Raw genomic sequence first — 23,853 nt, 5'->3', positions numbered from 1 at the left:
GCCAGCCTCCACATTGACCCTCCGCCTCGTGCGCCGCGAACGCCGCTGAACCTGCCACTTCCCTTGAGGAGAGGGTGGCCTAACCGTGCCCGGTACCCGCGAAGGTGTCTCGACAGCAGGGACAGTGAAGCATGTAACACCTGGGGTGTACCATGCGACGCACCAGACTCCCCACTGCCGCTGTACTCCGAGGCAGCAGCCTGACGACGGCTGAACGCGGCCATCAGCACGTTCAGCTGTTCGCGAGCAGTGGCCAGCTCCTTCTGCGTCCGTACACAGCAGTCACACATCCTATCCATGCTAAGAAATCAACAATTTACTGTAGAGAGTTAATCAACTTTCAACTAGACTTAATTCACTAACGGCGACTGATAGCTGACTAAACTGTGGTTACTAGACACTTCTTGTTGGAATCAATGAAAATAAGCACTACCTGTCTCTGGACTGTATTAAAGAAAAACACGAAATCTATGGAACACTATTACTAGTACTCGAAAATCAAAGCTTCCTAAAAGCAAAAACACACAGAAACAGAAGTGACAAGTAAGAAAAACACAGTTAATAGTTAAATTTACGTAGCTTTCTGCACAGCAGATGTGAAGCAGACGGCAGTTACCACGACAATGGCGAGGGGAATCCTACCATCAGTACTTCTGAAATAACGTAGCCTAACACAATGTCGGTCGAATAGCTTGAGCTTCTAGTGTTTCATATCAGTTTCACATTTTTAGCATTGTGGGACGTTTTATAGTCCCCTGATCGTGCTAGCTGCAGCCTTTGTACTCTGGTTTTATGATGCAAGATGGAAATATATCCATATTCTTGCCTGAAGAGTGCCTGATCCACATCCTGCTCTGGTTCTGGAAAATGGATAGCCTCAAGAGAGCTGCTGATAGTTATGTTATTTTCGTAAGTAAATCTACTGGAGGATCTCTCCTCGCACATCTCGCAGACCTACTGCATCAAATTTTTACCCTTTCTCCACCTCAATTTGTAGACTGTTCCTGATTATCGTCACTGGTGAGTGACATGAAACTGCAGTGTTTCACTGCCTTATTCTTACAATGACCCAGTAAAATAATAAAGCCAAGTTTCCATCGCGCGAGGTACTGTACTGCAGTCTGTCTCGTGAGGGCATATGGGGCGATACGGATCTTATGTTACAAAGGCTGAAGAGTAGTCATTCGGTCGAATCTGTGAGATGAGAATGGAAAATTTTACTGATTTATGTGACTTCGACACAAAGCTGGTTGTGTTGAAAAGGTCAAGCAGCTGAAACAGAACATGAAAAAGGCCTGGCTCGTCGCACGTTCACGTGCAAGTATCTACCGAAACTGATAGGAAACCAAGTGAACGAATAAATGTTTAATGTCCATATCCTTGCCAAAAACGTACATATTTCAGGCTTCCATGCTCCTCACAGCAGAACAGGGTGCAATATGCACTATAACTGAGAAACTTAAAGCGACGTTGGTAAAGTCAGAAGTGCTTATGAGCATATTGTTAACAAAATGGCTCTGACCACTATGGGACTTAACATCTATGGTCATCAGTCCCCTAGAACTTAGAACTACTTAAACCTAACTAACCTAAGGACATCACACAACACCCAGCCATCACGAGGCAGAGAAAATCCCTGACCCCGCCGGGAATCGAACCCGGGAACCCGGGCGTGGGTATTGTTAACAGCAAACGACATGTAAGAGAGAATTTATTGATGGAGTGACATTTTCACTTATGACTGCTGGAGGCACCGAAACTTGATTGGATCATGGAAAAACCAAAGCGAGTTGACATATCATCTAAACGACTCCTATCACGCTGCATAGGCGGTACTGCCAGGAAACGCTGTCCTCCCAAGAATGTCTCCTCAGCACGTGGATCTGGAATGTATGCCAGTCCGTGGAGTTTGTACATGACTGAGGGACTCAAATCACTTGGGTATTCTTGCTACTTGCTGTTGTTACACTAAAATAGTGCTATTGCCGCTCATTTCCATCCTTTTATGGCTGACTACTTCGCTGGTGAACATGGCATTTCCCAGTCAGAAACTTGTCTGTGCAATACGTCCAGAAATTTGCTATAACAGTTTGTGGAACATGATAATTAACTCCAGATCATATGTACGACTCAAATTCACCGGATATTAGTACTGTCTAACAAACTTTGGTTCATGAACTGCATCTTCGCATGAACATTTAGTTTAAATCTGCTTCTGAGCACATACCTTGGGCTTGTAGAATGTATTTTCTATCTAACTGCAGATGTTTTGGGTGCAAGAAGTACAACAACACGCTATCATGGGGGCTGATGTCATCTTTCAGCAGAACAGACATGGTTGCCTGCACAATTTCGAAGAAAGAATGTCCAATACATATAATAACGAATTTAACGATACTTGACTTAACGAAATATAAACAAACAACAGGTACAGATCTTAACATTTAGAAAATATGAAACATAAGGGCGATCAAAAAATTTACTTTTGAGGACGTTGCCACTGCGTATAAGCAACGTAGCGTGACTCCGATGTGCGTATGAAAGCAGCGACATGTAGGCACGGAATTAGTGTAGTATTCGTGTCTTTTCCACGCGCGTACAGTAAATGCGGAAACGTAAAGTGAGGCGACGTTATTACCAAATGCATCAACACAGGACCAGCGTGGCGTTATTCTTTTTTTGGCTGCCGGATGTCAAACACCGGTAACATCAGTCTGAGAATGACGAATGTGTTTGCCATTAAGGTGAAACGTCCGGAAATATTGCGACAAGGGGTGTTGTTGCTTCACGATAACGCACGTCCCCATATCGCAAATGTCGTAACGCCAACCCAAGTGAGAGACATTTGAGCACCCACCGTGAAACCCTGATCTCTCCCCATGCTGTTATCACGCCTTCGGTTCCTTAAAAGAGATATTGACGGGCCGGAGATTCCTGTCGAATGAGTATGAGCAGCAGGCAATTGCGTCATTCTTTATGCAGTAGGGCATGGCGTTTTTACTCAGCAGGACGTGGCGTTTTCCGACCGGGTACCATCAACATGGTGCATGATCGCCGCAATGCTCACGGTGATTTTGCCCGAATGGCACACCGATTCTGGACTTCACTGCCCTCGAACGGAAACTTTTTGATCGCTTGTTATTGTTTGCTCACTTGAGGCGGTCCGTTCCAAAACTGGTCTTATCCAATTTTTTTTTACGAAATGAGTGAAGCCTACTCCGATTTTCTTCCGTACCCGGCGCATTGACTGATTAGTCTATATTCACGCAAAAGTTGTTCTTTACCATAGAAATCATTAACAAAAATCGGCCATCGTTCCAAAACTTGCCTTATTTACTCCAAGTGTCGTTCCAAGAGTCGCCTTATCCTACCAGCCAATGAAATTCAATTCCTCCCTCCTATTATTTAATTCTTGCAAAAATGCTTCACACGCATGACCAGTCGTTAGTCCCATGCTTTTTTCAAGGACTGCTTGTGGAAGACGTTTAAATTTTTTTTCTATCCAAGGGAAAAATTCCGGTCTTTTCGGAATCATCCTTCTGTTTCTTTATAACTAGATCAAAGTTAGTCATCAGCTCTTTGGGAAGGCGCGGGAATCCCTAACTTCGCGCTGTGGAGCATCATCTTCCAGAGGTGCGAGTCATTTCCCATTTTGTCAATACTTGTCTCCAACGGTATTTTAGAGGCTGCAATGGACAGGTTGCATCTGGCGGCAGCGAGATGAACTTAACGTTATTTTCCTCACAGGGACGTAGTACATCGGGACTTATATGGAAACTTAAGATTGTCACCAGTTTTAGCTTTTAGGCTTACTTGCTTCTTTAAAATTGGGAGAATAAGTGATGTAAACAAATCTTCAAAAACCTTGTGGTCAAATCAGTCTGATCTGGTTCGATTACACATTATTAATGATTAAAGCGATTTCTCAGATTCTATATATATATATATATATATATATATATATATATATATATATATATATATTATCAGTATGCATATATACTTAATGTCACAGGGCTTTTTACACACAGAAAAACTCTATATATATATAGGGTGAGTCACCTAACGTTACCGCTGGTTATATTTCGTAAACCACATCAAATACTAACGAACTGATTCCACAGACCGAACGTGAGGAGAGGGGCTAGTGTAATTGTTTCATACAAACCATACAAAAATGCACGGAAGTATGTTTTTTAACACAAACCTACGTTTTTCTAAATGGAACCACGTTAGCTTTGTTAGCACATCTGAACATATAAACAAATACGTAATCAGTGCCGTTTGTTGCATTGTAAAATGTTAATTACATACGGAGATATTGTAACCTAAAGTTTACGCTTGAAACCTCCGACGTTCAGTTGCGTGTTGTAACAAACACGGGCCACGATCGTCGAGCAGCATCTGCAGGGACATGTGTATGATGACGACCGTATTTATGAGTGTGGCTGTAGTGCACTGTTGTGGTTTGGTCTGTGGACTGTAAATGTATGGTGCGGAATCTTTGGCGACCACCTCATTGGTCCTCACTTCATTGCAGGGGCCCAAACAGCTGCAACATACATCGCGTTTCTACGGAATGATCTGCCAACGTTGCTCGAAAATGTTCCACTGGAAACGCGTCGACGTATGTGATATCAGCATGATGGTGCACCTGCACATTCCGCAATTAGCACTAGGCTGACCCTTGACAGGATGTTCGACGGGCGTTTCATAGGACGTGGAGGACGCATAAATTGGCCAGCCCGTTCTCCTGATCTTACACCTCTGGACTTCTTTCTGTGGGGTACGTTAAAGGAGAATGTGTACCGTGATGTGCCTACAACCCCAGAGGATATGAAACAACGTATTGTGGCAGCCTGCGGCGGCATTACACCAGCTGTACTGCGGCGTGTACGACATTCATTACGCCAGATATTGCAATTGTGTGCAGCAAATGATGGCCACCACATTGAACATCTATTGGCCTGACATGTCGGGACACACTCTATTCCACTCCGTAATTGAAAACGGAAACCGCGTGTGTACGTGTACCTCACCCCTCATGGTAATGTACATGTGCGTCAGTGAAAAAGACCAATAAAAAGGTGTTAGCATGTGGACGTAATGTGCTGTTCCAGTCTCTTCTGTACCTAAGGTCCATCACCGTTCCCTTTGGATCCCTACGTAATTCGGTGCTCTCCGATACACACGATCGAACAGCGGAGGAGTGGTACTCAAGCGTCAACTTTAGGTTACAATATCTCTGGATGTAATTAACATTTTACAATGCAACAAACGGCACTGATTACGTATTTGTTTATATGTACAGATGTGCTAACAAAACTAACGGGGTTCCATTTAAAAAAACGTAGGTTTGTGTTAAAAAACATACTTCCGTGCATTTTTTTATGGTTTGTCTTAACCAATTACACTAGCCCCTCTCCTCACGTTCGGTCTGTGGAATCGATTTGTCAGTATTTGATGTGATTTACGAAATATATCTAGCGGTAATGTTAGGTGACTCACCCTGTGTATATATATATATATATATATATATATATATATATATATATATATATATATATATATATATATTACAAGTGTTCCATATTCTCCCTCCTACTGATTCTGGAGATATCAAGTCGATAATAAAGTTCTTCCCATGTTCCAATCAATTTACTCAAAAGCACTGCTGATGCGAGCTCGTAGTTCTGGTAGGTTTGTTGGTAGAGGAGGCGTAAACGATGAATCTTTCACATAGCGCCACACAAAAATATCGCATGGGGTTGCGTCGGAAGAATGTGGAGGCCATGACGCGAATTGGTGATTATCAGCCCCACTAAGACTGATCCACTGGTTCTTCAGTTTCTTGTTTAAGGAATCATTAACATCATGGTGCAACAGGGTTGGAGCACCATGCTGTTTGTAGGTGAAGTCCACACTGTCTGTCTCCAGTTGTGGCAGGAGCCAATTTTCCAGCAATTACGTAATTCTTTATGCAGCAGGGCATGGCGTTTTTACGCAGCAGGACGTGGCGTTTTACCGACCGGGTACCATCAACATGGTCAACATGGTGCATCGGTGGGATGACCGCCGCAATGCTCACGGTGTTTTTCCCCGAATGGCACACCGATTCTGGATTTTACTGCCTTCGAACGGAAACTTTTTGATCGCTTGTTATTGTTTGCTCACGTCTTCAGAGCGTCACTTCACTGTGATTACCTACTGGCTTGTCTTTAAGTTTACGAATCAGGTTTGAAATACACAGCGAAACAACCAAATTATTTAGTTTATTTGCAGTTACAAATGCAGCTTTTCTGTTGGTCTTAGCCAAAGAAGGAAGCATCCGAGGCACGTGAGAAATAATCTCGTATGGACAAAACAATAACAAAAATATCCGTACTGATCTATTGAAACCATTTATCACTGAATCCTGAGAGAATCAAGTTGCAGAGGCAAGTCAACTGATCAGCAAGCTCGCAATGCATTTCCCCAGCTACAGAAAAAATGTGAACTTCTGAGTGAGGCATTGTAACATGCCATCAACCGTGCTTTCTCTTATTCCCAATTTTCAATCTAAGTTATATTAGACGTTATATGTTGATAATTATAGGTATAAGGCATAAGGCATAAATAACAGTACGATGACAATTCTGATCGAAAAAGAAGTAGTTAAAATGTGAACGGCCTGGGGCAGGACGGTGTTGATTTGCTGGTGGTGACCAACTAATTTGCCTGCAGAAACTAAAACAATACTGAAAGCGATACAAGATTAGGTCACTGAAAGTCGGTGAAACAGAAGGAAAGAGTATCCTATATTAAAATCTGTAAAGCTCTAGCATCTACAGACTGTTTTAAAAGGTTTCATGAGATGAAAATAACCGACCAGAAGTTAGTTACTGACAGACTTTCCTCTCAGTGTTCAGAAAACAGCAAATTCCAAATTTACTGGAAACACAGTGTAACAAATGATAAAACAGACCAATGCAATCGATTTGATATACCAGTTATCAACAAGGCTGACCAAATTGCCTTGCTCATAAACACTTCTATACTCAACACACAATTTGCATACTTTCTGGAATGAGAGGGAGGCAGGCTCCGGCAGGTGAAGAGATAGCTATGCAGAAACAAGGAATCTGTGCACATATTTCAATTTATAATATCGGGTACCCGCATTATCTCACAGAAAACTTTCAAGAGCCTATAGGACCTAAAACTCCACCCTGCACTCTCTTGGCAACTTTCAAGAGCCTGTAGGGCCTTAAACGGTGCAAATGGCTCTGAGCACTATGCGACTTAACTTCTGAGGTCATCAGTCGCCTAGAACTTAGAGAACTAATTGAATCTAACTAACCTAAGGACATCACACACATCCATGCCCGAGGCAGGATTCGAACCTGCGACCGTAGCGGGCGCTCGGTTCCAGACTACAGCGTCTAGAACCGCACGGCCATTCCGGCCGGCCCTTGGCAAATGCAGAAGGCAGGTTTCGCAGAATATATTTAACATACTGGTAACTTGTCTTTGAAACTGTTATGGTTATTAAAAACATGACAGATTGAGTGGATAATTTATAATAATAATAATAATAATAATAATAACAGCTATCTATTGGTCTGTTGGGTTTCTCGTATTTAACCTAGATATGGCTTATAAAACTAATACAACAGATTTCGCCATAAATATAAATTTCATTCACGGCTGTTTCTACAGTGCATTTTTCGCTTGGTAATCGAATTAAGAGTCACACAGTGAAGACTGAAGTGCGTGATTCGCTGATGTTTACGAATCAACCACCCTCCACAGTTCAAGGGCAAGGCTTTTATTGCCCGTTTTCAATTTACATGGTAATTTTGTGGCGTTTAATAGCCCGTGCTTAAACAGAACATGTAGACTGAGCTCCAGGCAGTGATGTCCTGCTGTGTGAAATATTCCCTGCTGCTCAGTTATAACATAAAATAAAGTCACGTAAACGAGTAATCCAATGTTATCTAAGCAGACGTAAGAAATAGTGTCATTTACCGCATTGAACCTTACAATGTGAATTTGGTAATCCTTGCAATTACTGTAACTTCCCTAAACATCCCATATTCGATTCTGCGTCCTTAGTTATTCGTAATGCAACTGGTCAATCTAGCAAAAAACTGCTATTGCTCATAAAATTTCTGAGTGGATTACCTTCCACGCATTTCTTACTTGTTCATCAGGCTATACCACCTCCTGTTATGATTTGATGTCGAAGAAACGTCAGGCACTAAACCATTTGAACTTCAATCACTGTCTTTTTATTCATAAATTTCTCGACATTGTCGATATTGTAGAGAGGGGTTACGTAGTGGCAGATTTTATGGTTTGTGTTACGTCAAATATTATATTCGAAAGACAATCAAAACACATTATCTGCATAACAAATGTATATTCTTCCTCGGTATAGTTGTTTGTCGCTTATTTTGAAATCTTTAACAACAACAGAGAAATTTTGGTTGAAAGTTGTCACAATGATACTCCGCCAGGTGGGCTACACTGTTAACAGTTCTTTTTTTATCCTTGAAAGCAAGAGAAAAAATTGTTTTCACACAGCTACGGAAATCGTGAAATATGATATATATACGTGTGTGTGTGTGTGTGTGTGTGTGTGTGTGTGTGTGTGTGTGTGATTTAAATTATGTAGTACATGATTTTTATACAGTGAGAACATTCCTTTTTCACCTCAGCAGCGATACAACTTAGCATTTGTTTATCTTAGTTTTTATCATTTACTTCGATGCCTTCGGTTTCCCTCTAGCTTTGCGAAATTAATAGCGTACAAAACTTTTGTCTTTTTGTATAAAATTTCATCGGAATGGATCGGCCATCTTCAATTAATTATTTATCGTTCCGTGCCGCTCACCATGTATCCTCCACTTTTTACCCCCATAATTTTGCCACGGTAGGAGGTGCCCTCAAACAAAACCAAAAGAAACTGACCACTCGAAAGACATCTGCACCGTTTGTTTCCAGAAAGCAACGCTGATGGAGAACGCTCTACGTCTGACATGTTCGAATCATCTTCATTCAATTCCATGCTCTCGTCAGAATCGTGAAGAGAAAATGTGTCACTGGTGTCGTCAGTCTCGTTGTTTGGCGTTTCTGTGAGCACAGAAATTGTATGGGACGGTTTTGACCCTTTGCAGGAAATTACATTTTATTCTGTTTCCCTTTCTTCTCAACTAGTTTTTCCATCATATTTTTGCTGTCGATGGCTTCCTGAAAATCGACAGGACTGATGATTTTTCCTGGTGGGACATTAACATTTTGCGACGTTTTAATTATTTTTTTTCCTATCCAGAGGAAAAATTCTGGTCTTTTCGGAATCATCCTTCTGTTTCTTTATAACTAGATCAAAGTTAGTGATCAGCTCTTTGGGAAGGCGCGGGAATTCGTCCCTTCGCACTGTGGAGCATCATCTTCCAGAGGTGCAACTCATTTTCCATTTTGTCAATACTTCTCTCCAACGGGATTTTAGAAGCTACAATGGACAGTTTGCATTTGACGGGAGCGAGATGAACTTTATGTTATTTTCCTCATAGGGACGTAATACATCGAGACTTATATGGAAACTTAAGATTGTCACCAGTTTTAGCTTTTAGGCTTAATTCCTTCTTTAAAATTGGGAGAATAAGTGATGTAAACAAATCTTCAAAAACCTCGTGGTCAAATCAGCCTGATTTTGTTCGATTATACAACGTTATTATAAACGATTAAAGCGATTTCTCAGATTCGTTGTATATATATATATATATATATACTTAATGTCACAGGGTTTTGTACACACAGAAAACCTCAATAAGTTCTTTTTTTTTTCCAAGTGTTCCATATTTGCCCTCCTACTGATTCTGGAGATATTAAGCCGATAATAAAGTTCTTCCCATGTTCCTATCAATCTGTTCAAAAGCACTGCTGATGTGAGCTCGTAGTTCTGGTAGTTTTGTTGGTAGAGGAGGCGTAAACGGCGAATCTTTCACCTAACGCCACCCAAAGAAATCGCACGGGGTTGTGTCACAAGAATGTGGAGGCCATGACACAAATTGCTGATTATCTACCCCACCAGGACCAGGTGAAGCAAATGGGGGAGAAGCTGTTGAGGTTCTGGAGGAATGTGAATAAGGTGTCCTCACCTTCAATCCAGATAGCAAAGATGTCATCAATGAATTTGAACCAGGTGAGGGGCTTAGGATTCTGGGTTTTTAGGAAGGATTCCTCTACATGGCCCATGAATAGGTTAGCATAGGATGGTGCCATGCAGGTGCCCATAGCTGTACTGCGAATTTGTTTGTAGGTAATGGCTCAACCCAACAAGCCACCTTCCTAGATGTTGACCTTCACCTCAGAGATGACTACATCAGTACCTCTGTCCATATCAAACCTACTAACCACCAGCAATACTTCCACTTTGACAGCTGCCACCCATTCCATACCAACAAGTCCCCTCCGTATAGCCTAGCCACCCATGGTTGTGCATCTGCAGTGACGAGCAGTCCCTCTCAAAATATACCGCGGGTCTCACTGAAGCCTTCACTGACTGTAATTATCCTCCTATCCTTGTACAAAAACAAATCTCCTGTGCCTTATCTTTCCAGTCTCCCACCACCTCCCAAAGTCCCACAGTCCAGCCACAGAGGAGCATTCCCCTCATAACTCAGTACCATCCGGGACTGGAGCAACTGAATTACATTCTCCACCAGGGTTTCGATTACCTCTCATCATACCTTGAAATAAGAAATGTCCTGCCCACTATCCCTCCCACCCTTCCTACCAAGGTATTCCACTGTCCACCGAACCTACACAATATAGTCGTACATCCTTACACAACCTCTGCTCCCAATTCCTTACCTCATGGTTCATACCCCTGTAATAGACCTAGATGCCAGACCTGTCCCATACATCCATCTACCACCACCTACTACAGTCCAGTCACTAACATCACCTATCCCATCAAAGGCAGGGCCACCTGTGAAACCAGTCATGTGATTTACAAGCTAAGCTGCAACCTCTGTGCAGCATTCTATGTAGGCATGACAACCAACAAGCTGTCTGTCCGCATGAAGGGCCACCAACAAACTGTGGCCAAGAAACAAGTGGACCACCCTGTTGCTGAACACGCTGCCGAACATGATATCCCTCATCTTAATGACTGCTTCGCAGCAATACATCCTACGTTCCCATAACTCTCCTGGCCTCAACCTTCATTAGTCACTGTCCTCACCCATCCAGCCCCCACCCTGTTCCGATTCCAGCACTACACAGCCATCATTTCGTGCCACACCCAGTCTTTTAATTTCTTTTATTTCTCTCCTTTCCACTACTTACCCCCTCCCCCCTCCGCACCTTCTCTCCTGCTCTCCATCTAAACTGCAACACTTGACTGTCCACCATTCCCACCATACTATCCCTTCCCCCTGCCCACCCCAGCCTCCTCCTTACCCCCACCCAGTCGCCACTCCCATCATGCACTGGCGCTGCTGTTCACAGTGTGGTCTCAGCTCTCTGAGACTGCAGGCGTATGTGTGTCTACTGCTGACAAAGGCCTTAATGGCTGAAAGCTTTAATTGTGTGAATCTTTTTATTGTGTCTATCACGACTCACCATCTCCGCTATATGGTGAATACTGTATGTTGGTGTTTCTGTCCAATATCAACCACTTTTCATTGTTTTTGTTTATATTACACGAATATTGTCAGCAATTATTTCATGTAAAAGGCAGTTTTTGTTCATAAAAACAGATATGAAAACAGAAAGGCAAAAAAGAACTAAAGGTTTTTATTTCTTTGCTACTCACTTTCCGTCGACAGCGTCAATGATACTTGCTGCAATACCTAATTCCTGGAAACATTTCAGCATTTTTTTCCTCCTTTCTGGGCGTCTTTGTAAATTGATCATATAAACTTCATCAAAGCCCATTGCATCTGGCTGTGGGTAAATAAGGTAGTCCAGAAAAATGTCATTTATTGGAAAGTCAGCACCGTCAGCTGTAAGTAAACAAACATACTTGAGTCCACACAGGTGCCTCTCACCCCCCCACCCCCCCAAACACACACACACAAAAAGTGTATCAATTTAACATATGATAAATACTTTTTTAAAGTAAATAATGACAACGAAATATACAATGTTTGGAGCGAGAGAGAGAGAGAGAGAGAGAGAGAGAGAGAGAGAGAGAGTTGGAGGGAGAGAGGGTGAGAGAGAGAGAGAGAGAGAGAGAGAGAGAGAGAGAGAGAGAGAGAGAGAGAGAGAGAGAGAGAGCTTTTGCATTAGGAGAAAAGGAAAGATGGAATGACAGAACACTATAGCATCAGAAACAATGGGCTTCAAAATTTGTTATTGTAAATTTTGCCAAACTTTGTGCAGCAAAGGTGGGTGCAGAAGTAGCTCATGTGTGACTTGGCCTGAAGCAATTGCCTGATTTTCCCCTCGTCCTTTATTTGTAATACTCTTTCATCTGTGCAAAAATATCATAATGCCAGGAACCCTCCCCACAGTACACTAGCTTCATGAGGTGTGAACAATGCTAACTGGCAGCAGTCTTACGATCTCAACAGACTCAGTCCACATCTGACTGCTGTTAAATCTCAGTGCCTGGATTCAACATAAATAGTTTTCAACCTGATCATAAGTGAGCAGGGACCTCATGTCACCATTATCATTTCCCAGTCAATCATTCTTTCTTTGCGTAACCTACAATAGATCAGTGCGGAGAGCAGAGAACTGATCCACTATGACTTCTGCATTGTGGGCAAATAAAGATGAGACAATCCATCAAGATTATCTTCTGAGAATTTGCAGGCTGAACAATGTGAACATTTGGATTGTACATTGAGACTATCTTGACTGGTTCCCGTCATCCTCATTATTATGCAATTAGGCTCCACATCATTGGCTCTACGGTCACAGGTTCGAACCCTGCCTCGGGCATGGATGTTTGTGATGTCCTTAGGTTAGTTAGGTTTAACTAGTTCTAAGTTCTAGGGGACTAATGACCTCAGCAGTTGAGTCCCACAGTGCTCAGAGCCATTTGAACCATTTTGAACCCATCATTGGCTCAGTGGCCAATGTGCGTGACTGGAATGATGAATACCCAAGTACAATTCCTGGTACTCCCACAGATGCTTCCTTGGTTGGAGGACTAGAATGTGATGTACTCAGCCTATGAGGCCAACTGAGGAGCTACTTGAATCAGAAGCAGTGATTCAAATGTCTGGAACGCTTCAACAGTTTGAACAGCAGCTTGCTGATGCCATGTCCCACCACAAAACATCCAAATGATGTAATCTGGCAAATGATGACAGGATGACAAGTCAGCACTGACTTGTATTCTGGTGCTGATCATGTAGTTACTTCTTTTTCCTTAATAAAGTCACATACATAATGCTTCAGAAATCCACATTTTCTCTTAAACTCCCCTCTTTTCCCTCCCCCCCACCCACCCATCCGTACATCCGTACTGTCTAAAGTGTTTGAGAAAATGAAAGGTTCAGACTTGAGCCCTCTGATTTCATCCATTTAATGAAGTAGACATAGTCAACTCCCTTTAAAATCTTCATTTGAATGCTGCTCTTTCTGATTCAATGCGTAACACAAGTTGCTTACCAATTGCTGACACCTTTACATTAGTTATCTGGAGAAAATCATCCTCAAGCTTTGCTTCATCTCCAAGAGGTATACTGATGTACCCAAATGGTTCTGTGTTGCAAATATGAAGTGGAATTCCTGCAACATAAACATTCTTTAGAAGAGGATGTTACAAAATTTAACAATTTATCAAATCTGAGCTCAACATTACACTACATGTACAAAATAATCCTACAAATTCTACCCATCTCTTCTATTACTATTTCTACTAGCTCGTGAGAATAAGCAGTAGCTTTGTTTCTATTGACAGAATTCACTGCTGCAGATAATCCGTTAAATATATCCTACAGGATGTTAAACTGGGCAAAGAATCCAGAATCCAGTACATCTCTAAACCAGCAACCCCAACAGTCTATGTCGCATACTTCGTTTTTGCTTCTCTTACAGGTTTCTCAGTTTTCGCATTCATCATGTTAGATTCTTTAGCAATAGCACACAATTACACCCATCCTTCCAATAATACTTTACAATATCCTTTTTCCTCATCTAGTCCCTCCCTAACTAACTTTCTTCCAGTACAATTCACTCCAGTCTTATATTTTTATATAAAACCATATCTATTATGAGGTGGGCCTCTTTCAGCAATTGTGCTGAATTGTGACGTTCGCCTTCTTTCTAATCCTGCACAGAAAAAAAAAATGTCATTCCTCCCTGAAGAAGGAACTAATAATTCCAAAAGCTAGGAATATTTTTTCAGTTTTTGCACCTATCAGAAATACTAAAATTTTACCTCCTGGATGCATGTTCTGGCCAGCCATTCCAACTGTAAATTTAAAGGCAATAATAGCTCACTTGAGACTCTGGCAACGAGTGGCGAAAAATAATCCTGGTTAGCTGTTCGTAACTTTACGATTTGGAAAAAAATTGTCCCCTGTATTGAGAGATCAAACAGCAGCTTATTTGAGGCAAAGAAGTTTGAAACTTTTTAACTTCTTTTGCAAGCACTAAACAAAGATTAAATAGGTCCTTTCTTTTAGCACTTTTAACTGACAATGCAAAAGGTATGGTAGATGTTCTCAGAAAATGAAGGATGCAGAAACAGCCACCAATTAATTAATTAATTAATTCACACATTATGTTTTGTGAATTTCATCATGAAGGAAAAGTTTCAGACATGTGGAACAGCTCATGTATTTCCAGGCATAAGCTACTTATGCAGTTTACATCTGCAAAGTATGCTCATAACAAATTATGACTAGTGCTAATCTACTCACACTGATAACTATGGAATTCTAGATTACTTTATAAATGTAAATGCTGATTTGAAAAAGCCATTGCTCCTCTTCTCACACTCCAAGATGCTTTTTCTTAATCTTATACCTGAAAAAAGTATTTGCCTAGAACAGAACACTACCAGTTGTCTGTATATTGGCAAAGTCAAAATCTACTTAATATGAACATCAGAATTAAGCAGAAATTACATCCCAGAGTCCAAATATTCCAATGAATTATAGAAGGAATGGCTAATGAGATGTTATTTAACTCTGATAAATCTTCTGGAGGTATCAGACAAGCTATGGCACCGCGTTGGTGCAAAGTTTTCCTACCCTTCATCTTCAGATGAAGTGATGGTGGGTTCATGTCATGTTCATTCCTTTATAGCTGCTGGACGGCAGACCCTGCAGACAGGCCATTGGGTCGGCCAGTCGCACGCATCCAGAAAAGATGTTGAACCCAGCAGTGCTGGTCCATCCCCCCCCCCCCCCCTCCAGCTGGATAGTGTGTGGGGGGGGGGGGGGTCTGGCTGCTGAGTCCTGGTGCTGATTTTCTATTCTGCCCACCGATGATCAAATCTCAGGACCTATTGTGTAGTACAGCACTTTAGTCTGTTCAAAAGCAAATGTGACATTCAACAGGCTATAACTGGGCAAAATTGAAAAAAAACTTTGTTCACTAGCTACCTGCAACTAGCATTCAGTCTCTCACTTTGCATATGGGAGGGGATGGATGGAAACATCTTTGAAAACCAGTGAAATCTGCGAGCAGAAAGCTGCTGTGAAACAAGAGAACATGTTTAAACTACTTTGGGGCTCATCTGCAGAACATTGGCATTAGTGATTCAAGCGTAAGTCAGTTTGACAAGAAAGGAACCGAACAAGGTGATAACATCACTGCTGTCAAAAGGTTTGAATTTTGCACCAATTCCAAGCAGTGGTGGACACAGAAAAACCTAAAGGAGGGGGTGCTAAAGATACCTTGAGCTACCTTTACTTTTATAGTAATAAAAAATAATCAAGTCACATGCAAAGTTGAAGAAAGTTTTATTTAAACTGATTATACATATATACAAGACAACTCCACCTTATGATATAAAAAAGTTACAGCTGTGGTTCTCTTCCTTAAATTATGAATTCTATTTGCCCATTCTTCCTGGCAAATTGGTTAATTACATCATCAATAGGACAATCAATGTCAGGGTGAGAGTTCAACAGAGCTAAGTCATTAAGTTGATCCTCCTCCATTGTCGACCTCAGTCTTAATATTTCTGCTTCTGAATGTAAACTAGCTTACAGTTCAGCAATAGTCCATATTTATAACACTACGTATCGAAGGTTCTCTGTACAAGAAAACAGTAGAATATTCACGACTTTTCTCAAACAAAAGCCAGACAGAATATCGTATCGTGATCACTAGAATCTAGAATGGCTGCGACTTTTCTCATACGTACGTGTTGGCTATCTACGTGTCAGACAGAAACGTACAAAATGATGACGACATGCATGTGCGTGCTACATAGGAAAGTACAACTACTCGATTCAGTCAACTGATGAAAGAAACGAACAAATAGCATGTGGATTGACTGGCGGGGCTGGCACAGGTGGCAATGTGGGCAGCCTTCAAGGCGGGAGACATGCGCCCCACACTGGTTCCAAGAATATTGCTTATGTGAGAGATTATCAGCAGTGTCAAACAAGCCAGCTGTCGACTCTCCTCTGATACTGATAAAAACATGAGAAGGGAAATGAGCCGTATCTGTGAAAAAGCCAAAATTATGAATAATAATGTCTCACTGCCACAGTGCAGGGCTATACATGCCCTCCATTAGGACACTGAGTCAGTCATCCTAGCAGCTGACAACAAAGGCAATGTGACAGTGCTCTAACAGTCAGATGACTATTGACAGAAGATTGAGATGTTGCACAGGATCCAGGATCCAGCATACAAGCAAGTGAAGAAGGACCCCTATACATAGTGTGACAAAGAAGACCATCTTACTTCTCAACAACTCAGGACTGGACAAGGATATGGTCAGAATGTTGTACCCTTCAGCACCAATAACACTATGGATTTAAAGCATCTGAAAAAAAGGAATAGGGGGTCTCACTACATCTGACAGTGAACACTATAAACCCCCAAAGCATGGCTTAGTCAAACACTTGAAGCAGGTAATAAAACCTCTCATAGGGTCCTGTTCACACATGTCAATAACTCAAATAAGAAAACAAGTGCCTAGTGTTACTTCCATATACAGGACAGCCCACAATCAGGGCTGCCAGGATAATGGAGAAAAACCATTTTCCATCCGATGTTAAAATTAACAATATGCTTAGGTCTGCTGAAGACCAATTAGTAGTATGAGCACCAATAGTTAAATTTTTTAAGTATTCTTCTTTAGGTTTATTCTTGGTGGTTTTTATACTGGGTATTTTAGGACAGTTTGACAAATGTTTTTTTTTATCAGTAATTATAAAATTATTTATGTGATTTCCTACCCTTTACATCTAAATACTTACTTTTTTTGTTTTACTTTTGAGCACCATGCCTAGTTATTTATTATGTACATTTTTCATTGTGCTTTCAGATAACCTAATGATGCCCTAACCAGATGAACTGCATTGTTTTTCAGCCAATAAAAAGCACTGTGCAACCTAGGACTGGTCTTTTAATAGTAATCAGAATATAAAACTCCATTCTGAGCTTTGGAAAAGGATACATAGTCTATTGTTAATTAATTTTACTTTTAATATTGTGGTTGTGAACTGCACAGCTCACTGTAAATTCATTACTGACATTAAATACAAATGTCATTGTGGATGTAAGTGTAAGAAACCTTTGGACCCTGAAAAGACTTTTAGAAGTGGTTCAGTTAGCAACTTTCCTATCTTAATATTCTGACTGCATACTTCTGTAGAACATACTGTTTTTGACCCTATCTGAATTACCCCAGAAGAATGTGCTACAGGGAAGTATTGGGAGAAAGTTTGCTAACAATCCTGTCAGCAGGTCAACACAATGAGTGTGTTTCACGAGTGCAAAGCATGCAGGACTCAGCCTTTTAATTAACTTATCCATGAGCTGGTACCACCTCAGTTTGTTATCCATCATAGTGGCAAGGAAACTCACATACAGGACCTCACTCAATGCATGAACATTGGTCTCTGCTTCTGGTACCTGTAAGTCATTTTGCTTGTTTGGAATTGCATAATATGAGTTTCTTTTTCTTTTAAGATTAAGGAAACAGCTGCAAGCCTGTTCAGCTATTCTCCTGTTTGTGCAGAGTGTTGATGTGTTTGGGTCCTTTATCACTATACTTGTAGCACCAGAAAACATCACAGTTTTCGAAGAGTCCTCAAATTTCCTGAGCACATCATTTGTGTAAGTAATGTTTCCTCACTCTAAATTTTATCTTAGTCCTCTGATATCACTTGTTACTGTGTCCGCCTGCTTTCTCTTGTTGAGATATGGCTCCATCTATGCCCGCATCTCGTGGTCGTGCGGTAGCGTTCTCGCTTCCCACGCCCGGGTTCCCGGGTTCGATTCCCGGCGGGGTCAGGGATTTTCTCTGCCTCGTGATGGCTGGGTGTTGTGTGCTGTCCTTAGGTTAGTTAGGTTTAAGTAGTTCTAAGTTCTAGGGGACTGATGACCATAGATGTTAAGTCCCATAGTGCTCAGAGCCATTTGAAGCCATTTGAAAGCTCCATCTATGTAAGGGTAATTGCTGAACATCAGCTGTATGCAACTGAATTATGCTCCCAGCACAATGTCTTCAACCAACAGGTTTGCCTAGCCTTGGCCCACATGTGTTTCTGTTCTATGACTATTTACAAATATCACACAGTCATTACATGTTGTGTACACGATATCATTATTAACAGTCAGTTGAGACACTGGCTGTTACAGGTGCACCAAATGGCATCAGCCATGCTCCTGAGCAACATGCACATCAGCAAAATAGTGGTGCTGCTATCAACAGACCATTTCCATCCACGGATTATGTGGTCATCCGACTCTTGCAGAAATCCTTCCTCCTGCTGAATATTTAAACCTGAGCACAACCTCCAGCAAGTAGCATTCCATCACACACTCAGTTCCAGGCAAAGGGCCAGGTGCACCTTGCAGCAAATCTGTCAGAACTTTGTCAAGACCAGCCCGGACACTTGCATCTACATCGCCACCCTCTCCAGGCTGTACTGCAAGGCCAATAAGTTGCACTGCACTGCACTATAGACATCGCTCCAACACACCCTGGTATGGGAAGGAAGGAAGATTGGGTTTAACTTCTCTTTGGGGTTTAACATCTCATTGACAGCAAAGTCATTACACACAGAGCACAAGCTTGGATTGTGCCAAGGATATGGAAGAAAATCGGCATGCTCTTTCAAAGGAACCATCCTGGTATCTGCCTTGGAGCAATTTAGAGAAATCATAGAAAACTTGAATCTGGATGACTGGGCGTCGATTTGAACTGACCTGGGATGACACTCCACAATGGGACTGGTATCAGCAGTGGACTATGTTTCTGTTACTCTTATGTGAGCATGAAAAAATTTTCAGCTGTAAGGCTTATTGAATTATATTGTGAGCTCATGCTGTGAATAGAAGTGTTCTTTACTGCAACTTGGCTAACATAATTGACTGTAGCATACATCACACCCAACAAGTTTCAACACTAATGTCTTTAATGCCTTGCCATTTGATTTCCCTAGTAGTATATTTATGATTTACACAAATCTAGGCACTAGTATAATCACAGAAAATGCTCTTGTTCATTTCTATCACGTGTGACTGAGATACTGCAATGTCACATTTACAAGTGTGCATTTTGCACCTGAAATTTATCTTTGCTCAGATTATATGTATTCAAGATGTCTATACCTAAAGGCAATACAAGGATTCCATGCTATTCTCAATTCCAATCACTGGAAATTACAAAGTTATAATACATAAAATCATTAATGTTCAAGGCTCTCTCTTTCACACACTTCTGATTGATCTCATTTGTGATCACTTCTGAGGAGAAGGTAGTATGTGTAATATTCTAGGTTAAATAAATATCTTAAATGAAATATCTGGGTTCATCTTAACAAGTACCTCAGTCCTGATTTATGATGTAGATAATAAATTTTCTGTGAAGATCACATACAAAGTATTCACTTAGTGGAATATTCAGGTTTTATAGCGTGTCATGCATTGGTATTCTATCTGGTGGTAGCCTACATTCCTTGAATAATAATCATAATTTCATTTAGTGACATTAGAGCCTGCACTCCTGTAACGAGTCTAATTCAAAGATTAACATCATTTGCATTAACAGTGTGCCCCATGTTGAAACCTTTCACAAAGTTCACTATTTTTCAACTTTGTGCCTATATAGTAGAATTGCTGGTTATGTAGAAGCTCTTTGCCAGAGAGGCTTGTGGTGTGAATATGGTCCGTGAGGCGGTGTAGCTTAGACAACAAGGGGCTCTCAAATTAGCAGCAGCATGAGGTAGGTAGTGAGTCAGGCCCTGTGCTGGGAGCAGTCCATGTATGTGCCAGAAAAAGAATTGGCTACATCTGGAGTGATAGCGTGACCTGGTTGTAGTTGAGAGCGGTTGTTTGGGAAGCTGTAATTTGGAAAGGAGCTCCCCTTTTGCATGGAAGAACGCTTCAATTGCACAATACTGGTGTTGCCTGAAGGAGATCAGCAGTTAAAGCAATGGTTGGAAGTCTGTGAAGTTGTAATTATACTATCGCTGTGCCCCGGTTGCATGGACACATGAGTACTGGATAATGCCACATGAACTGAGTAATTTTATTATTGAGTACTTGCCCATATGGTTGTTGTAGTTCTTCATCTTGCAGAATTGTGATTGAGTCTGCCCTTGTGGGGTGCCATTGTTTCCAATGTTTCCAATGTTTCGTGACTGGTCATTTGTTTGTTTTAACTGTTCATGTTGCAAGGCTGTCATTAAGCTTGCCCTGGTGGGCGGCCGTTTTTTGTATGCATTTGCAGGATCAGTGGTAATCGATTTATGTTTCAGGTCTTATCATGCCAATTTAATGATGTGTGTAATGTATTTTCAGGAAGTGCGCACAAGACTGGCATACGAAATAAAATAAGACACAAGATAACAGCTCTGCAAACCCATTGAGGTAGCAGTGGATACAAATTTTTTCTTGAGTTAAGTAATTACATTTTGTAATTTGTTCAGTATTTCTGTACAGTAACTGAGCAAATTTTAACTTGTAGCATGAGAAACTGGTGTGTACAAAACTTGTGATAACGGGGTTCCACTGTAATTTGCTGTGTATTTCAAGTGCTTTCGTTAAATTCGATTTATCTGACTACCTGTCTAAGTTGAATTGCTGTCAGTTTGTTATTACAAATTTGTTTAAAGGTTACTACACATATTTTGAAATAGCCTCAGGCATTTTAAACTTTTCATGACAAATAATTATCAAGCTTCAGTTGAAACTTTTAATTGATGTTATAATTACTTTGGGCTCAAAGACAATGTTTTCTAATAATTTTTGAATAAGAACTGTTGTTATAAATTTGTTTTAAAGAATGTCTCAATTCATGTTAGCCTGGCACCTTACCACTCCTTAATAGCTTCTACCATACCAATGGTAGCAGAGCACAATAAGAAGGTGGTGGGATTCTGAGTCTGTTGTACGGATGGACATGTTTCCATTTTTAAGTGGTTGGCACCAATTGTCATTGTCTTATTATAGCCATTCTTACATTACAGTTTACACCGATCATACTATGGAAGCCAGGAACATGCTGGGGATATCATATTTAACAAAAAGTGAACTTGAATATGTGCTTGCCATTGATCAAGAAAAAGTTGATGGAAGCGTAACTGTGATTAATGCAATGGCTGCGCGGATGGCTGGGATGCTGCCTTGTTGTCAACACGGAAATTGTGAGCCGTGTGAGAGATGCCTGTGTGTGTTGTAATAGCCTCCTAGAACCTGTGCGGGCTAGTGTGGAGTTATTGCAGGATAATGTTCCTAGCCATGCGCAAGCATTCCGAATACAAGTGCAAATGCATCTTTTGCTCAATCGTGTTCAATATCTTAAAAAGTAGTTGCTGACTCCAAAGAGAAAGTGCTTGTTCAGGATTTACGCAAGAAAATAATGAAAGTGCAGTTACAAAGTAGTTTGCCAATCTGGCAATAAAATGAGGGGAAGGAAAGCATGCATGGTTCTGGTCACGCAAGTGAAACAGTCAGTGATTGTAATAGAGTGGACATTGGTACAGGGGTTTAGGAAATGTATAATAAACTACCCAATCCTTTTCTGACCTGTTTGCAACTGCATCAGAGTTTGCAGTAGATACTAATGAACGGAAATAACTATGGCTCAAAGTTTGATTATAAAATTTGAGCAAAGCTTTGCAAGCGCCTGATATAGTAGGGTTACAAACATTTCCTCGCACTGTAGGGAAACTTGAAAAGAGTGATTACTGATGCCATTAATGAACATCTATCATTAAATAATTTTAGGAGAAAAGTTCTGCAATGTCAGCTTTCAGAGTAAGCACAACGTGAATTTATAAATTCTCATGAATATTGTGTGAAAAGGAGTTCGGAGAATTTGGCTCAATATATTGAGGAAATCTGAGTAGCACTAATGACGTTGTGTGAATAAATCTCAAAGAGTGATGCGGTAGGAAATATAATTTAGGGTCTTTGGGTAGAAGACAGAGCAAGGGCAGTATTTCAAATGGCTCTGAGCACTATGGGACTTAACTGCTATGGTCATCAGTCCCCTAGAACTTAGAACTACTTAAACCTAACTAACCTAAGGACATCACACACATCCATGCCCGAGGCAGGATTCGAACCTGCGACCGTAGCGGTCACGCGGCTCCAGACTGTAGCGCCTAGAACAGCTCGGCCACTCCGGCCGGCAAGGGCAGTATTTTGCACTAAGTCACAGACATTTGTTGAATTGCATCAATTAGTCTTGGATATTGAGCAGTTTCAGTTTTGTGATACAAAACATAAGAACGAGGAAATAAATGCTTGTAACAACCAAATACAAGCTCTCACAAGTGAACAAACTCAGCCTATGGCTGAATTTATAAATGATATAGTGTGTTTCCAATGTAATAAAAAAGGACATTTTGCATGTAATTGTTTTGAGGATCAATTGAAGGAACAAACCCTTAAAAAAACAAAAAAAAACACACAGTTATAGGTGTTTCTGTTATAATGAACAAGGCCATTTTGCAAGTGACTATAAGAAAAATCGGGGAAGAGGGAAAACTAATTGACACCAGAAGGAAAAGGGGCACTGTAATGATATGAATGTATTGATTGAAAAGACACATAAGTGAAAGTATTTATGTGCTGCAACTGCTGCTTTACATATGCAATGTTTCATGGAGGACCTGTTTGTCCTACTAGACTTGGACAGTAATTTTTCTCTCAGTGACAAATGATAGAATCAGCATTTTGAACACCTTTCCAAGGTCCCGCAGCCACAGAACTCGGATTTATGTTGCTGTAGAGTCAACAGAGAGGTTCTTCCTGTAGTAGACACTGTTCTCTTATATGATAAAATTCAGGAGCTGAGTTGGCCTATTCAATTTATTATTGACAACTGGCTATGCATGTCATATTGGGATGTGATTTTTTAAAAAAGAAAACTGGTTGTGTTTTAGATTATGTGGATTCTGCCATTCAATTTAAATTTAGGCTGGGTGTAAAATACCATTTGTGTCAGCATCGTTGTTGAGCTAATGTACGTACCATCCAATCTAGTGTTTCCAGATCTGATACAACACATTTCAGTGCTGAACAGAACGAGGCCTTGTTAGAGGTGTTAGGGTGATTTTCTGAAGTGCTTGGGCATCACAAATAAAACTGAGTACACCAGTCAGTTGAATGATAAGGTACTGGTTTGCCAGCCCCATGACGTTTATCCCCTCCCAAGATAAAAGAGTTGAGGCAGTTGGTGGATAAAATGCTGGTGGAGGGAGTAAT

At 41.0% G+C, this 23,853-nt stretch overlaps 1 protein-coding gene across 1 annotated transcript in view; it reads right to left on the bottom strand.

Annotated features, from left to right (window-relative positions):
• LOC126481121 (glycosyltransferase 25 family member) overlaps positions 1 to 23,853 on the bottom strand; it is an 851,320-nt gene that overhangs the window by 774,896 nt on the left and 52,571 nt on the right. Inside the window, exons 4-5 of the mRNA XM_050104655.1 lie at positions 13,612 to 13,731; positions 11,804 to 11,993 (exon numbers count right to left, since the gene is read on the bottom strand). Coding sequence (XP_049960612.1) covers positions 11,804 to 11,993; positions 13,612 to 13,731 — 310 coding nt within the window. The remainder of the gene's footprint in view (positions 1 to 11,803; positions 11,994 to 13,611; positions 13,732 to 23,853) is intronic.

The sequence above is a fragment of the Schistocerca serialis genome, chromosome 5 (genome assembly GCF_023864345.2).
Source record: "Schistocerca serialis cubense isolate TAMUIC-IGC-003099 chromosome 5, iqSchSeri2.2, whole genome shotgun sequence".
Classification (NCBI taxonomy): domain Eukaryota; kingdom Metazoa; phylum Arthropoda; class Insecta; order Orthoptera; family Acrididae; genus Schistocerca; species Schistocerca serialis.
This window is presented reverse-complemented; position numbering and strand designations above follow the sequence as displayed.